General features: G+C 44.6%; 2 protein-coding genes across 3 annotated transcripts in view; one reads left to right on the forward strand and one right to left on the reverse strand.

Moving 5' to 3' along the window:
- The window catches only part of SGPP2 (sphingosine-1-phosphate phosphatase 2), an 81,934-nt gene extending 76,363 nt beyond the window's left edge, over positions 1-5,571 (forward strand). For both annotated transcript variants that reach the window (XM_069727664.1, XM_069727663.1), the window contains one exon: positions 3,760-5,571. In XM_069727664.1, coding sequence (XP_069583765.1) covers positions 3,760-4,302 — 543 coding nt within the window. In that variant the 3' untranslated portion in view covers positions 4,303-5,571. The remainder of the gene's footprint in view (positions 1-3,759) is intronic.
- A 2,608-nt stretch (positions 5,572-8,179) lies between these two features.
- Positions 8,180-18,968, reverse strand: part of FARSB (phenylalanyl-tRNA synthetase subunit beta) — an 86,285-nt gene continuing 75,496 nt past the window's right edge. The window contains exon 17 of the mRNA XM_069727662.1: positions 8,180-8,404. Within this exon, the coding sequence (XP_069583763.1) occupies positions 8,253-8,404 (152 nt within the window). The 3' untranslated portion in view covers positions 8,180-8,252. The remainder of the gene's footprint in view (positions 8,405-18,968) is intronic.

The following is an 18,968-nucleotide window of genomic DNA, read 5'->3' on the forward strand; positions in this document are numbered from 1 at the left end:
ATGAAAAATGTGTACTATGGAAATAGCATCCACGAAGTGTAGATGTAGAAGCCATATCGTGACTATGAACACATTGGATAAATATTTGCTAAGTATCTGACTGTTGAGACCGGCCCGATCTCAGCCAGTGCAAAGCAGTCATAGACCGCTCATTCCAGCGACTAAGCTGCTTTTACTGACGTCACATTGACGAAGCAGCGGATGCTTTTCTGCCAGTCAGCCAGCTCTCTGCTGCCAATCTGTGGAAAGCTGGATGTCTATCAGCTTGAGGTCAAAAGTCAAGCCCCAGCAACAGAGCAGCCTGAAAGAAGAAGAGCTGCTCTGTTGAGGTGCAGCAGCTGAATCGCCAGCAGGAGCGGTCAGTGAATGCTCTGTGCTGGGTACGACAGCAAGGTAGTTAATAACTCCCTGCCTGTTAGGTTTTAGGCCTATAAAAAAAAGGCCTGGACAACCTCTAAGTTGTTTTATCAATTGCATGACATTTTGGCAATACAGTGACTATAGATGAGCAAGTACAGATCCCACTCAATCGTCTTTCCATATTCATTCAGAACCTGTAAGATATGAATGCTCCTCAAAAATTACATTGACAAATGATTATATAGTTCATAGACAGTGTACTATATATGAACATAATTGTAATATATGCTATATTATAGTCTTTCCACCAGTCCATACATACTTTGACAGTGTTACATGGGACTGACAAATAAAGTCAATCAGGTCACAGTCATCATTGTTAAGATATGTGACAACTCTCTGTCTATATTCTTGACCCTGTTGCTTCTCTTCTAAATGCTGGTAGGGCGATTTGCTAACTTTAAAGAATATCCCTCATCCATACCTCTATAGCGTGCCTTGTCCATTGCCATTTAAAGCCTTGGGCAAAAGAAGCGCATAATGAGAGTACCACGGATGTTTCAATGGAAATGATTGCTCCGAGAGGAACAATGGCATTCATTGGACCCTTCACAGCAGGGGAGCCGGGTAATATAGTAAAATCCAGTGATTTGCTGCCTTTTCCAGCAGGGAGCGGATTAAACTTCAGAGACACATACATTACCATAGTTCGTGTGGCTACCAGGCAATTGGAAATCGTCAATAAGTCTTGAAAGCAATGCTGGAGGAGTCATATAAAGGATTTTTAAGAGGGAATCATGTGAAGGTCTCGTGAGATTGTTTCCATGAAATCTGAGCTTTGAAAGTCAGATGGGAATGCTTACTAGAATTACAGTATTGTTATAATGTCAGCCACTAGACGGCATGTCAAAAGACAAGCCCAATGAGAGTTGTGAGGAGGTTCATGGAGAAATCATGTTTTATCATTCCTGCACACTCGCTGCAACATTGAAGCCCCTCTCTAGCGCTAGAATACATCACATTACCAAAAACAGATTTAAAAAATCAGATATTTTTCCGGAAAAGGGTTATGTTTCTGTACATTAAAGCATTAGGCTCAGTATCATTTTACACATTTTTCCAAACTGTTCAAATAGTGACCAGTGCAGGACAGTAGGCCAGCAATCAGCAAGTTATCACCTATGATCCAAGAACGGTGCCCTTAACGGGGCGGTGACAATGGATGTCAATAAATGGGAATATCAATTTAGTTGCATTTCTAAAAAAGCATATATTTGGATGTCTCCTAACTTTCCAGGCTTCTGAATTATATCTTCGTATTCACACTTGGATATTAGCATAAGGGAATGTATTATTTGCTGAAAGGTTATGTTACGCACTATAGGTAGTCCATGTGCTGTTGTTGGGTGCCATATTACAGATCTAAACTGAACGTCTTCTGCTCCCACCAGCTTCTGACCTCCCTAAAGCTGACATCTCCCTCTCCATGTGTGGCACCACAATAATGACCTGGCAGCAGGTGCGCTGTTTCAGTGTTATGTTTGACATAAGCTTTCCTTCGCCTCCCATATACAATCTCTTGCCGCTTACACCTAAAGAACATCTCTAGAATCCGCCCTTTCTCACCATGAAAACAACAAAGACCCTCACGGTTGCCCTGATCCACTCCCGCCTGGACTACTGCAATGCTCTATTAATTGGCCTCCCCCTCACTCGACTTTCCCCTCTCCAGTCCATCCTTAATGCAGCAGCCAGGGTTGTCCATGTAGCTAATCATTACTCGGACGTGTTCGCTCTTATAGGATCCAATTTAAACTACTGTTCTCACCCACAAAGCCCATTATGGTTCTGTGCTCTATGGATCTATAATAGAGTAGCATGGAGGAGTCCAACTGCAGACTGGAGCTTCAGCTTTTTATTTTTACAATACAACAACACACTGACTAGCAATTATTGTATTTTTTATCTGTAATAAATCTGATCTAAATAATATTAAACAACATTAATTGGCTGCTGACTGGTGGAGATAACGTTAAAAAAATACAGCAACAGACACATATGGAAAGGCCACCAGGCCCGAATGTGTAGCTACAATTCCTAGATACCTCGCTTAGCACAATGTTGTTAAAGCAATGGTGACTATCATATAACTGAACGTTTAACATCTAAAGATAAAAAAACAAAGTAGGTATCACATACTCAGATTAAAAATGCCTATATGTTCCTATAGATCGGGTACCGACTGTAGGACCACAGTGGTGGACAGTAAGTCAAAGGAGGTATAAAGCACTCAGCAGTGGCCACACCAGCCTCTTATCATGAAGGGTCACTAGTGGGCAGCGGACACTGGGCCCACTGATACAATACGTGCCTATGCTATCCCGAGGACCTATTAAGGGAGCAACGTATCGGGAGGCACATAGGGCCAGTATAGGGCAGGTCCAGCACAGGGCAAGCTGTGGACGGCCCATGTAAGGCCGGGGTCACACAAGCGTATATCTGATGCAAAATGCTAATGACATTCCACTCCAGCTCTGCTGCAAGCTGGAGCTGAGTGTCAGTGCTCTGATCCTATCGCATAAGAGAATCTCAGCACAGCTGCGGGGGAAACGGAGAAAGTAATTTCTCCATCTTATCCATTGCCGGCATTCGCGTGAATCACACTGCACTCGGGTGACATCTGAGTGCAGTGCAATGTTTAACACACACCCATAGAGTTGTACGGGTGCGATCCGATTCTCGCAGCAAATCACACCATGCTGCAATTGGTTTCCCATGCCAAAGCAGCATGAAAGAAATCGCAGATGTGCAAAGTGCAACCTGATTTTTTTTATCAGATAGCACTAGTCCAATTTTTGCTCATGTGAGCCCTAAGGGCGGGAGTCATTGGGGTTGGGGCGACACGGCTACCTTGTTATAGGGCCAACTCCGGGCTCTGCCTTCCTCGGACCAGATGGAGATCCACTCAATGATGTTACCAAAGAAGGATCTCCATTTTTTTCTTGTGGATGAAACAGATGAATGTGATGATTCCATTTATATCATACCCACATAGCTTGTTTATCCACATATAGGTTTTTTGTATACTACAGTCCTACAGAAAATCCTGTGCCGATAGCCTCTGCCATATGGGCCGTGTATGTATATTGGGTCTGGTCTTGAGTGTTTTTGTTTCCTTTGACTTACTGTCCACCACTGTGGTCCTATAGTCGATACCCGATATATGGGAACATAGTATTTTAATTTGATTATGTGATACTGGTTTAGACAATAAAACCAGATGATAAAGTTCTCATGTTCCAATATCAAAACAAAACCTGTTCTTTACAATAAATCCATCCACTGCACTTATGATTGATGTGGTCACTTGGGAATCTTACCTTCTCTTTTTTCTTGCAGGATGTGATTTGTGGAGTTCTGATCGCCTTGTTATTTATAGCAGTGACTTTTCCAGTATGGGATTTTATGGACCAACTGATTATGACCAACCCAATATGTCCTGTATTTGCCGTCATTGCTGCTTTTCTTCTGAGCTACAACTACCCAAGGTTAGACCACTACAGCACCACTCGGGCTGACACCACCGTGATGCTCAGCGCGGGAGCAGGGACCTGTGTAGGTGTTTGGATCATCAATCGCATAGGACTGACTTATGTGCCCTCTGGAGAATTCCCGCTTGGCATCCCTCCAATAACATATCCCATGCTGATACAGCACGTATTGAGGTTTGTTCTTGGCGTTACACTGTTGGTGATCGTACGGTTTATTGCGAAGACGCTGTCTCTCAAAGCTCTGGGTTCATGGTACAAAGTCTCAACACAGGACATACTGGTTAGGCAAAGGCTGGAGATTGAGGTGCCCTATAAATTTGTGACTTATTTATCGATTGGTGTGGTTGCCACGTCAATGGTTCCTTGGCTTTATTATCTAGTGGGCTTATGAGTGTCCTCAGAAGAGCAGAACTGGGAGGCTAATGGCAAACATAAATCGGTCAGAAGTGTCCAGTCCTGTGCCAGACACACACATACAGACGTTTTGGATGCCCATGCTGAACATGGATATCGGACATTAAGGTTTCATGATTTCCAGTCATCGGCTGACATCCGGACCAAGGCAGGGGGCTCCACCACTATTTATAATGGACACTTCCACACGCCAGCAGTTCTGTTCTTCACAAACATTAAGACTGGACTCCAATATGTTGGCCAAGAAAGACTGTATGAAATAGACATGCTTTTTTTCCAGACAATCTTTTTGATGCATTTGTATCCTACATTCGGATCACTTTCCTAAGTAAAATAAACTTTTCAAGGGTTATTCCTATGACCGAGATGGGAATACCCGCGTCTATGTCCTGGCCACCAGAAGCGAGGTTACAAAAACAGCTGCGTTCCGCTGCCCATACAGTTCATGTAATGCCTATAGAAAGGAATGGGAGTAAGAGAAACGGCACAGCAATGCAAGTTATGTGGTTGGTGTAACTCCCGAATTGCTGAAAAAGTGTCGCTCTTTTCATCTAGCTGTTTTCTTAGCATTTCGATAGACCAGTGTTCCCCAACTCTGGTCCTCAAGAGCCACCCACAGGTCATGTTTTCAGGATTTCCTTCGTATTGCACAGGTGATTGAATTCTTGCCTGTCCAGGTGATGCAATTATCACCTGTGCAAAACTAAGGAAATCCTGAAAACATGACCTGTGGGTGGCTCTTGAGGACCGGAGTTGGGGAACACTGAGATAGGAGTGTGGCTGCTGTCAGCTGTTTCTGTAAGCTAGCCTCCGGTGGCCAGGGGCTAGAAGCCGTTATACCAGTCTTGCCCATGAATGGCAGAGTTGGACATACGCCTTTTAAGATTGGATCCCTGCAGGAAGAAAAAAAAAGTCACAAACATTCTCCTTCCAGAATAATAAGAGTGAGCACCCTGGATAATTTATATGTACAAAGTGAAGGTTTACAGTATTTATACTGCACTGATTCTGTATTGTCTGCCTGACGCCGTGTAGGTTACTGATGGTGATGTAACATGCGGCTTATGAAGCAGCAGTATATCGTCTGTCTGATTATGTCCTCAGATCTGATCTGAATGTATCCAAAGCAGCGTATAAACCAGAGGCTGAGAGTGTGATCACCGTCAGGGCGACTGTACACATGACCCCCATGGTGAGTTGTATGTCCGCATTGTACCTGCTCCAATAAAAGAGATTGCACACACAACTGGGGAAGAGCACTGTAATATGCACTGATGAAAGAGGAAGATGGACTTGCTGCAGCCATGTCTAGACATTTGACTTAGGACAAAGCTTGAGCCATCGTTATGTAAGGACCTGGGTTCTGACAGTGAAGATTTACACTACCGAGTGATCTGAAGCCGAAAATTAACTCAACCCATAATGTGAATACCAAGACTGGGGAAGAGGATTAAACGGAATCTGTTAGTAGGACCAACCCCTCCAAGTGGTCTATAAAGGAGGAAGATCAGGGTCCGGCCCATAGATCTCAGCAGCACATTAGTTGTGAGTGAACGTGCTTGGATAAGGTGTTACCTCAGTAACTTGGGTGAGCTTGGATAATATGCTGAAGTCCCCGAGGCTGCATCATTTATAAAAAAAAAAAAAAAAGTGAATTTTTCTGGAATAAAACCTCTGATCCCAGATATGAAGGTATCATTTTATTCAGCTTCCGAAGACCTACATGTCCATATAGACAATGCTGGCAGTGATCCTATTGACAGATTCCTTAGAAGCTGTCAACATAACTACGTTTTGTTGTCACAAATGGCCGATTTTGTTGGTATTGGCCAGCCATGTCACTGTCGCCTGCAGCTCTATGTGATTGTTGGAAGGGAAAAACTGATGTTAAGCGTCAAAGAAAATTCAGAAATTAAAAAGTAAGTATACTTGGACATTACAGATTTTCTGGGTTTGCAGAAACTGTCCCACTCAGATGTATAAAAGGTTTCAATAATTTCTGCACAATTCTGTCGTGTGAATATAACCTAACAATTACTTGCCACATCAGCGTGGTGGTCACCAGCATTGTGTATCCGTTCCTTAAATGCAGACAGTCACACAGGGCCATTGTACAATACCTAACCTATATTATGTTTACATACCCCTGGCATAGTGACATTGTTCCGCCTGATGTCCCTTCATGATTCGAGTGATAAGTCCATTATAGGATGCCATATAACCCGCACTAGATGTCACAAATGTGCTGTATTGTGCAGCACCTAGGCTCATGTACAGGAATAAATACAAAACTGCTCTAGGTCAGGGTCGCTCAGCCTTAAAAATGTTACCCCATCGCCCAGACAATGTGTATGAGTTGTAAAGATCCTAAATTACAGCTTCAGTGTTCCTACTAAGCAAACACAGAACTTATAAAGCTGCAGGTGGCGCCCCCGGTGGTCATATGCATAGTGCTGCTGTGGAGACTGGTCAGGGCCTCCTTTGTTTACAGGCCACAACAGTGATGACGCCATGATTAATCCCCACCGCAGCACGCCCAGATGACTACTGGAGATCGGAGCTTGCAAGCTTACCCCCCCATACACAATCGATCTGACCGCTCTCCTCTGCTTCCCGTATGCAGGAACGCTCGGCCCAGTATTTTGTATGAGCGGGCCGCTGTCATATTCCTGTGGAAGACGCTCACCGCCCAGAGAATAAATGCATCGGCCTACCAAAATGGGACTTGCTTAATCTTTCTTCCCCCTGACATCGGTCGGGTGTGAGCCTGTCGGCCAACCCCACAGATATCGGTGGATTTGGCCAATGTTGTTCTATTGTGTATGATGGCCTAAACGGTTACACCGAGACATCAAAGTGTTATGGTTAGGCTAGGATTACCAAACGTGACAGCTGCAGGCAAGTTTTTTTCTCAGGTGCCAAATTCCCTTTAAGAGAAAAACTGAAAAAATCCTTTGACAGAAACCCACAACCTCCTCCAAACGCTATGTCTATCTTACTGTGTGAACACGGCCATACACATGAGATTTGGAGGCCCCAGGTAGCAGGATACTGGCTGATCTCATCAAAGTTGGTAGGATTTTCCATGGCAGTAGAAAGATATGGAGCTAAAGGAATGGTGCAATCCATTCTTTGAAATGAAGTGAATTCTGGAATTGCCAAATACGACCTGATAATATTCCTAGCCTTAGGCCGGGGTCACACTTGCGAGTGCGATGCGAGACCCTCGCGCATCAATACCCGGCACTGCCACCGGCACTCAGGACCGGAGTGTGCGGCTGCATGTATTTCTATGCTTCTGAACGCTCCGGTCCCAAGTATTGATGCGCAAGTTTCTCACATCGCACTCGAAAGTGTGACCCCGGCCTTAGGGTGCATTCACACTGGTCAACCCGCAGCTGGCTATATACAACCAGATTGCGGGTCATTTACTAGACTGTTTAGGCGCAGGCCTTATGCGCCCAGAACGATCGCTAACACAATTGTTCTGTGCGCAGTTTTCCATTGCGCTCGATGACACTGGACGATGTGCTGCCGAGAGCCAGGATTCTGAAAAGAGCTGAAAAGTTTTACTCGCTCGTCAGGTGACTGGCCGCCTGTTCAGACAAGCCAATAATTGTGCACATGCTTGTTCCCGATCAGCCAGTGGAAATGCAGTTAGAGAAAGTCTTATCACTTTTTCTAGGGCAGAGAGGAGATTTTATAGCAGTCTGTTAAAATTCAACCCATGTATGACGACGCTTGTCAAAGTCCACGGTAAGTAATAGAGAACATAAACTGGAGAGCAGACAGATATAAGGCTGATTGTGCTCTCCGGGTAAGCTCACCATGATGGAACAACAGTCACAACTCGCTGAACAGAATACATTTTTTATAACCCATTTCTGTTTATCCTTTGAGATCGCAATTTCAACAGCTAATTTCACATCACAAAAATTGCTCCACATTTATTTCCAAGGCTGAGCAAGGCAGAGTCAAATCAAATTTTGTGATGACATCAGGGTGCAGAACGCCCAGTTTTCCTATGGTTTTGCCATCAGCCAGTATTTCCGCACAGCGACCAGGAAAGAAAGCTGGATCTGTAAAAGAAAAAGAAAAACAATGTCCGATAAGCGCAGCGTCATACATGCAAACACTACTATACACCCATGTACAATATAGACCTATTTTACTCACTTACAAAGCGCCATTAATTCCACAACGTTTCACAGGCATCATCACTGTCCCCGTTGGGGCTCACAATCTAAATTCCCTATCAGTATGTCTTTGGAGTGTGGGAGGAAACCGGAGAACCTGGAGGAAACCCACGCAAACACAGGGAGAACATACAAACTCCTTGCAGATGTTGTCCTTGGTGGGATTTGAACCCAGGACCCCAGAAGCTGCAAAGCATCAGTGCTAACCACTGAGCCACCGTGCTGCCCTGTGTATCTATTTCTACATGGCTGTGAGCTAGAACGTCATTGAAAGAGCAATTTATCACAGTAGAAAGTAATCACCAGCAGATAAGTCCTTACTGAAGTAATAAAGACGCACTTATGGCTACCACAGCGATAGTCACCCAACGCCTGAATCACAATCAGTCATTGATTACTGCTGTCATATCGATATGTCTGATTGGCAGCAGCACAGAGGAAAGGAACGTCTCCATTTATAACCTGACAGATAAGCCAATCTGAACCCGCAGAAACTGGGAACTGCCCTATTGGTTTTCTCTAAGCTTTCCCAGAAACCTGTAATTGGGCGGGCACTACCTCGATGATCTGAGCTCCCCCTCCTAGTCTCTTGCCATACATCATTTTCTCAGAAGTAACTCTAAAGGCTGTAGCCACTCAGCAGTGTTTGATTGGCTGCAGTGGTTATGTGGCATTGTTTGTCAGCAGACCAGCTGGGGGACAAAGCACTTAAAGCAGGGGTCAACATGAGATACCATGACTGTTGTCGAGGGCCGAACCAATAGGCCGAAATAAATTCTACTCAATATTATATTATTGATAATTATATCACATAATATTAAGTATGCTGACATTCTCCTAAATATCATTTGAACCCAAGTACAGCCCTTTGTGTATACCATATGAGCCCCCTTATATACTGTAAGAGCCCCCACACAGTCTCCATGTATACAGCATGAGCCCCACACAGCCTCCTCATATCTTTTTAACTACCATTATTTTTTTATAGCGCTAACATATTCCGCAGCGCTTTACAGGTTGCACACATTATCATCACTGTCCCCGATGGGGCTCACAATCTAAATTCCCTATCAGTATGTCTTTGGAATGTGAGAGGAAACCGGAGAACCCATAGGAAACCCACGCAAACACGGGAAGAACATACAAACTTCTTACAGATGTTGTCCTTTGTGGGATTTGAACCCAGTACTCCAGCGCTACAAGGCCGGAGTGCTAACCACTGAGCCACCGTGCTGCCCTAAATATACTACATGAGCTCCACATAGCCTCTCTCTCTCTATACATATATATACCCGTATATACTCGGGTATAATCCGACCCCCCTAATTTTGCCACAAAAAACTGGGAAAACTTTATGACTCGAGTATAAGCCTAGGGTGGAAATGCAGCAACTACTGGTAAATTTCAAAAGTAAAAATAGATACCAATAAAAGTAAAATTAATTGAGACATCAGTAGGTTAAGTGTTTTTGAATATCCATATTGGAGCCCCATATAATGCTCCATACAGTTTATGATGGGCCCCATTAGATGCTCCATATTAAAATATGCCCCATATAATGCTGTATAAAGGGTAATAAGGGCCCCATAAGATGCTCCATAGAGATATTTGCCTTTTATAGTGCTGCACAAACGTTATGGCCCCATAAAATGCTCCATACAGATAATTGCCCCATATAATGCTGCACAAGCGTTATGTCCCCATAAGATCATCCATACAGTCACTTGCCCCATATAGTGCTGCACGAGTGTTATGGCCCCATAAGATGCTCCATACAGTCACTTTCCCCTTAGTGCTGCCCAAGCGTTATGGCCCCATAAGATGCTCCATACAGACACTTGCCTCATATGCGTTTGCTGCGATAAAAAAAAAAAAAAATCACATACTCACCTCTCCGGCGCTCAGGACCCCTGGCACTTTTACCTGCTCCTCGTTCGGGTGCGGCTGCGTCCTCAGCACTGACGTTCACGCAGAGTGCGCGCACTGACCACGTCACCGCGCCCTCTGACCTGAGCGTCACAGCCAGAGGACGCTGAAGACGGAGCCGCACCGGAACGAGGAGCGGTGAATATCACGCAGCGCAGCGCTCCCCTCCCCGTACTCACCTACTCCTGGCGCGGTCCCTGCTTCTTCCAGCACTGCAGCTTCTTCCTGTACTGAGCAGTCACAGTTACCGATCATTACAGTAATGAATATGCGGCTCCACCTCTAATGAGCGGTACCATGTGACCGCTCAGTACATTAAGAAGATGCAGCGCTGGAAGAAGCAGGGACCGCGCCAAGAGTAGGTGAGTATAATTAGACATCCTCCGCTCTCCCTCCCCTGCCGACCCCTGGGTATGACTCGAGTATAAGCCGAGAGGGGGACTTTCAGCCCCCAAAAATGGGCTGAAAATCTCGGCTTATACTCGAGTATATACGGTACATTTATAAAAAAAAAGAGTTTTTGGCAAAGCCAGCTCACTGCTTTGAAGAAACAGGAATACATCCAATCTGTGGTTACATTTTGCACGGAAAACGGATTGGGACAAATCCCCACATGTACATAAAACTTTTTGTTTCTCCAGTGGTCAGTCCAATGGTAGAGTAAAATATACCTTTTATTTATCCATTAAAAAGTTCCAGATTTCTTCAGTAACAATATTGCATACATTCAATCCCTTATGGATGACATGTTTCGACACCACATGTGTCTTCCCCCAGGTCCACTGGAGAAACAAAAAGTATATTATATATACGTATATATGTACATATATACACATACATACATACATATATACAGTGGGGCAAAAAAGTATTTAGTCAGTCAGCAATAGTGCAAGTTCCACTACTTAAAAAGATGAGAGGCGTCTGTAATTTACATCATAGGTAGACCTCAACTATGGGAGACAAACTGAGAAAAAAAAATCCAGAAAATCACATTGTCTGTTTTTTTAACATTTTATTTGCATATTATGGTGGAAAATAAGTATTTGGTCAGAAACAAAATTTCATCTCAATACTTTGTAATATATCCTTTGTTGGCAATGACAGAGGTCAAACGTTTTCTGTAAGTCTTCACAAGGTTGCCACACACTGTTGTTGGTATGTTGGCCCATTCCTCCATGCAGATCTCCTCTAGAGCAGTGATGTTTTTGGCTTTTCGCTTAGCAAAACGGACTTTCAACTCCCTCCAAAGGTTTTCTATAGGGTTGAGATCTGGAGACTGGCTAGGCCACTCCAGGACCTTGAAATGCTTCTTACGAAGCCACTCTTTCGTTGCCCTGGCGGTGTGCTTTGGATCATTGTCATGTTGAAAGACCCAGCCACGTTTCATCTTCAATGCCCTTGCTGATGGAAGGAGGTTTGCACTCAAAATCTCACGATACATGGCCCCATTCATTTTTTCATGTACCCGGATCAGTCGTCCTGGCCCCTTTGCAGAGAAACAGCCCCAAAGCATGATGTTTCCACCACCATGCTTTACAGTAGGTATGGTGTTTGATGGATGCAACTCAGTATTCTTTTTCCTCCAAACACTACAAGTTGTGTTTCTACCAAACAGTTCCAGTTTGGTTTCATCAGACCATAGGACATTCTCCCAAAACTCCTCTGGATCATCCAAATGCTCTCTAGCAAACTTCAGATGGGCCCGGACATGTACTGGCTTAAGCAGTGGGACACGTCTGGCACTGCAGGATCTGAGTCCATGGTGGCATAGTGTGTTACTTATGGTAGGCCTTGTTACATTGGTCCCAGCTCTCTGCAGTTCATTCACTGGGTCCCCCCGCGTGGTTCTGGGATTTTTGATCACCGTTCTTGTGACCATTCTGACCCCACGGGGTGGGATTTTGCGTGGAGCCCCAGATCGAGGGAGATTATCAGTGGTCTTGTATGTCTTCCATTTTCTAATTATTGCTCCCACTATTGATTTCTTCACTCCAAGCTGGTTGGCTATTGCAGATTCAGTCTTCCCAGCCTGGTGCAGGGCTACAATTTTGTTTCTGGTGTCCTTTGACAGCTCTTTGGTCTTCACCATAGTGGAGTTTGGAGTCAGACTGTTTGAGGGTGTGCACAGGTGTCTTTTTATACTGATAACAAGTTTAAACAGGTGCCATTACTACAGGTAATGAGTGGAGGAAAGAGGAGACTCTTAAAGAAGAAGTTACAGGTCTGTGAGAGCCAGAAATCTTGATTGTTTGTTTCTGACCAAATACTTATTTTCCACCATAATATGCAAAAAAAATGATAAAAAAACAGACAATGTGATTTTCTGGATTTTTTTTTCTCAGTTTGTCTCCCATAGTTGAGGTCTACCTATGATGTAAATTACAGACGCCTCTCATCTTTTTAAGTGGTGGAACTTGCACTATTGCTGACTGACTAAATACTTTTTTGCCCCACTGTATATACACATATATATATATACATACATACATTAGTGGCCAAAAGTATTGACACCCCTGCAATTCTGCCAGATAATACTCAGTTTCTCCCTGAAAATGATTGCAATCACAAATTCTTTGGTATTATTATCTTCAATTAATTTGTCTTAAATGAAAAAACACAAAAGAGAATGAAGCAAAAAGCAAAACATTGATAATTTCACACAAAACTCCAAAAATGGGCCAGACAAAAGTATTGGCACCCCCAGCCTAATACTTGGTTGCACAACCTTTAGCCAAAATAACTGCGACCAACCGCTTCCGGTAACCATCAATGAGTTTCTTACAATGCTCTGCCGGAATTTTTCTTTGGCAAACTGCTCCAGGTCCCTGATATTCTCCAAACTTCCATTTTTAGATCTCTCCACAGGTGTTCTATGGGATTCAGGTCTGGACTCATTGCTGGCCACCTTAGAAGTCTCCAGTGCTTTCTCTCAAACCATTTTCTAGTGCTTTTTGAAGTGTGTTTTGGGTCATTGTCCTGCTGGAAGACCCATGAACTCTGAGGGAGACCCAGCTTTCTCACACTGGGCCCTACATTATGCTGCAAGATTTGTTGGTAGTCTTCAGACTTCATAATGCCATGCACACGGTCAAGCAGTCCAGTGCCAGAGGCAGCAAAGCAACCCCAAAACATCAGGGAACCTTCGCCATGTTTGACTGTGGGGACCGTGTTCTTTTCTTTGAAAGCCTCTTTTTTTCTCCTGTAAACTCTATGTTGATGCCTTTGCCCCAAAAGCTCTACTTTTGTCTCATCTGACCAGAGAACATTCTTCCAAAACGTTTTAGGCTTTTTCAGGTATGTTTTGGCCAACTCCAGCCTGGCTTTTTTATGTCTCGGGGTAAGATGTGGGGTCTTCCTTGGTCTCCTACCATACAGTCCCTTTTCATTCAGACGCCGACGGATAGTACGGGTTGACACTGTTGTACCCTCAGACTGCAGGGCAGCTTGAACTTGTTTGGATGTTAGTCGAGGTTCTTTATCCAACATCTGCACAATCTTGCGTTGAAATCTCTTGTCAATTTTTCTTTTCCGTCCACATCTAGGGAGGTTAGCCACAGTGCCATGGGCTTTAAACTTCTTGATGACACTGCGCACGGTAGACACAGGAACATTCAGGTCTTTGGAGATGGACTTGTAGCATTGAGATTGCTCATGCTTCCTCACAATTTGGTTTCTCAAGTCCTCAGACAGTTCTTTGGTCTTCTTTCTTTTCTCCATGCTCAATGTGGTACACACAAGGACACAGGACAGAGGTTGAGTCAACTTTAATCCATGTCAACTGGCTGCAAGTGTGATTTAGTTATTGACAACACCTGTTAGGTGCCACAGGTAAGTTACAGGTGCTGTTAATTACACAAATTAGAGAAGCATCATATGATTTTTCGAACAGTGCCAATACTTTTGTCCACCCCCTTTTTTACGTTTGGTGTGGAATTATATCCAATTTGGCTTTAGGACAATTCTTTTTGTGTTTTTTCATTTAAGACAAATTAAATGAAGATAATACCAAAGAATTTGTGTTTGCAATCATTTTCAGGAAGAAAATAAGTATTATCTGACAGAATTGAAGGGGTGTCAACACTTTTGGCCACAACTGTATGTGTGTATATATATATATATATATATATATATATATATATATATATATATATATATATATATATATATATATATATATATATATATATATATATATATATATATATATATATATATATATATATATACTAGCTATTGAACCCGTTCTACGCCCGGGTGGTGAGCATTTATATTGGTATATGGTCTCCATCCTGTCATGTGCTGCTCCATCCTGCGTCCCCATCCTGTCATGTGCTGCTCCATCCTGCGTCCCCATCCTGTCATGTGCTGCTCCATCCTGCGTCCCCATCCTGCGTCCCCATCCTGTCATGTGCGGCACCCATCCTGCGTCCCCATCCTGTCATGTGCTGCACCCATCATGCGTCCCCATCCTGTCATGTGCTGCTCCATCCTGCGTCCCCATCCTGTCATGTGCTGCTCCATCCTGCGTCCCCATCCTGTCATGTGCTGCTCCATCCTGCGTCCCCATCCTGTCATGTGCTGCTCCATCCTGCGTCCCCATCCTGTCATGTGCTGCTCCATCCTGCGTCCCCATCCTGTCATGTGCTGCTCCATCCTGCGCTGCTCCCATCCTGCGCCCCGTTCTGTCATGTGCTGCTGCCATCCTGCACCCCCGTTCTGTCATGTGCTGCCTTATTCTGTCATGTGCTACTCCCATCCTGCGCCCCCGTTCTGTCATGTGCTGCTCCCATCCTGCGCCCCGTTCTGTCATGTGCTGCTCCCATCCTGCGCCCCCGTTCTGTCATGTGCTGCTCCCATCCTGCGCCACCGTTCTGTAATTTGCTGCTCCCATCCATATACCCTGTACACTGCTCCATAAAGGTTTATGGCCCCCATAAGATGCTCCATATTATATGCCCCGTACACTGCTCCATAAAGGTTTATGGCCGCCATAAGATGCTCCATATTATATGCCCCCCATAAGATGCTCCATATTATATGCCCCGTACACTGCTCCATAAAGGTTTATGGCCCCCATAAGATGCTCCATAGTATATGCACCGAACACTGCTCCATTATGGTTGATGGTCCCATAAGATGCTCCATAATATATGCCCCGTATACTGCTCCATTATGGTGTATGGCCCCCATAAGATGCTCCATAGTATATGCCCTCGTACTCTGCTCCATTATGGTTTATGGCCCCCATAAGATGCTCCATAGTATATGCCCCGTACGCTGTTTCATAAAGGTTTATGGCCCCCATAACATGCTCCATAGTATTATATGCCCCCGTACACTGCTCCATTATGGTTGATGGCCCCATAAGATGCTCCATAGTGTATGCCCCGTATGCTGCTACAATATATAAAAAAAAAAATACCATACTCACCTATCGTCGCTGGGCGCCGAGTGCTGGGGGGCCTGAGCAGGCGGGGACACCGGCGCGCTGTGAGGGTCAGGTGCCGGTATCGCCGCTAGCTCAGGCCCCCCGACACTTGCTATATTCACCTGTCTGTCCCGTTCCAGCGCTGCGTGCCGATCCGTGTTCTGGCTCCTCTGGCTGTGACTGTTCAGTCAGAGGGCGGCGCGCATTAAGCGCGTCATCGTGCCCTCTGAACTGTGAACGTCACAAACAGAGGACACGGAACATGGAGCCGCACGCAGCGCTGGAATGGGACAGACAGGTGAATATAGCATACAGTGGGGCAAAAAAGTATTTAGTCAGTCAGCAATAGTGCAAGTTCCACCACTTAAAAAGATGAGAGGCGTCTGTAATTTACATCATAGGTAGACCTCAACTATGGGAGACAAACTGAGAAAAAAAAATCCAGAAAATCCCATTGTCTGTTTTTTTTAACATTTTATTTGCATATTATGGTGGAAAATAAGTATTTGGTCAGAAACAAACAATCCAGATTTCTGGCTCTCACAGACCTGTAACTTCTTCTTTAAGAGTCTCCTCTTTCCTCCACTCATTACCTGTAGTAATGGCACCTGTTTAAACTTGTTATCAGTTTAAAAAGACACCTGTGCACACCCTCAAACAGTCTGACTCCAAACTCCACTATGGTGAAGACCAAAGAGCTGTCAAAGGACACCAGAAACAAAATTGTAGCCCTGCACCAGGCTGGGAAGACTGAATCTGCAATAGCCAACCAGCTTGGAGTGAAGAAATCACCAGTGGGAGCAATAATTAGAAAATGGAAGACATACAAGACCACTGATAATCTCCCTCGATCTGGGGCTGCACGCAAAATCCCACCCTGTGGGGTCAGAATGATCACAAGAACGGTGAGCAAAAATCCCAGAACCACGCGGGGGGACCTAGTGAATGAACTGCAGAGAGCTGGGACCAATGTAACGAGGCCTACCATAAGTAACACACTACGCGACCATGGACTCAGATCTTGCAGTGCCAGACGTGTCCCACTGCTTAAGCCAGCACATGTCCGGGCCCGTCTGAAGATTGCTAGAGAGCATTTGGATGATCCAGAGGAGTTTTGGGAGAATGTCCTATGGTCTGATGAAACCAAACTGGAACTGTTTGGTAGAAACACAACTTGTCGTGTTTGGAGGAAAAAGAATACTGAGTTGCATCCATCAAACACCATACCTACTGTAAAGCATGGTGGTTGAAACATCATGCTTTGGGGCTGTTTCTCTGCAAAGGGGCCAGGACGACTGATCCGGGTACATGAAAGAATGAATGGGGCCATGTATCGTGAGATTTTGAGTGCAAACCTCCTTCCATCAGCAAGGGCATTGAAGATGAAACGTGGCTGGGTCTTTCAACATGACAATGATCCAAAGCACACTGCCAGGGCAACGAAGGAATGGCTTCGTAAGAAGCATTTCAAGGTCCTGGAGTGGCCTAGCCAGTCTCCAGATCTCAACCTTATAGAAAACCTTTGGAGGGAGTTGAAAGTCCGTGTTGCCAAGTGAAAAGCCAAAAACATCACTGCTCTAGAGGAGATCTGCATGGAGGAATGGGCCAACATACCAACAACAGTGTGTGGCAACCTTGTGAAGACTTACAGAAAACGTTTGACCTCTGTCATTGCCAACAAAGGATATATTACAAAGTATTGAGATGAAATTTTGTTTCTGACCAAATACTTATTTTCCACCATAATATGCAAATAAAATGTTAAAAAAACAGACAATGTGATTTTCTGGATTTTTTTTTCTCAGTTTGTCTCCCATAGTTGAGGTCTACCTATGATGTAAATTACAGACGCCTCTCATCTTTTTAAGTGGTGGAACTTGCACTATTGCTGACTGACTAAATACTTTTTTGCCCCACTGTACTTACCCTCCTGGCGCGTCCCTGCTGCTCCGCTGGAGATCGCGGTGTGCGTTCAGTGTTTACGCATACCGCAATCTCCTGGGAGCGTCACTCTGTGCTGTCCAGACTGCGCCGGTGCTTGCGCAGTCTATAAAGGCTTCGGACAGAGTGACGCTCCCAGCGTTATATTATAGATATATACACCGCTCTGGCAAAAATTAAGAAATCACTGCAAAATGTTTAGTTTGTCTGATTTTTTTCTTTATAGGTATATTTTTGAGTAAAATGTAAATTGTTCTTTTAGTCTATAACCTTCTGCCTACGTCTCCGAATTTCCAAGCAATACATTTTGTATTTTATTTCTGAAAAGGAGAAATGCTCAAAATAAAAACAGCAAGTGCTTTCAGACCTCAAATAATGCAAAAAAACAAGTTCATAATCATTTAGAAACAACACTAATATGTTAACTCAGGAAAAGTTCAGAAATCAATATTTTGTGGAATAACCATGTTCTTTAATCACAGCTTTCATAGAATCATAAAATGTTAGAGTTGGAAGGGACCTCCTGGGTCATCTGGTCCAACCCCCTGCTCAAAGCAGGATTCACTAAACCATCCCAGACAGAGGTCTGTCCAGCCTCTGTTTGAAGACTTCCATTGAAGGAGAACTCACCACCTCTCGTGGCAGCCTGTTCCACTCATTGATCACCCTAACTGTCAAAAAGTTTTTTCTAATATCTAATCTGTGTCTCCTCCCATTCCTTCTATTCTTTCCTTGTGCAAATAAGAATAAAGATGATCCTTCTACAATGTGACAGCCCTTGAGATATTTGTAGACAGATATTAAGTCTCCTCTCAGTCTTCTTTTTTGCAAGCTAAACATTCCCAAATCCTGTAACTGTTCCAGATAGGACATGGTTTGCAGACCATTCTGGTCGCTCTTCCAGTGGCGTAGGAAGGGGGGTGCGGGGGAGGCGGTCCGCCCCGGGCGGCACAATGCTGGGGGCGGCCGGCGCTGCAGGAGAAGAAGATAAAAAAAAAAAAAGACGCCCCTTTAAATCTTCGGGCGGCGCCGTCCGCCGCCACGACCAGGGCCAGCTCCCCCCACCCCCGGGTCCCGCCCCCGCCCCCCGCTCTAATACTCACCTCTCCTGGTTCCTGCGGCTTCAGCGTCCTCTGACTCTGCGACGTC

Source organism: Ranitomeya imitator, chromosome 5 (genome assembly GCF_032444005.1).
Source record: "Ranitomeya imitator isolate aRanImi1 chromosome 5, aRanImi1.pri, whole genome shotgun sequence".
Taxonomy (NCBI): Eukaryota; Metazoa; Chordata; class Amphibia; order Anura; family Dendrobatidae; genus Ranitomeya; species Ranitomeya imitator.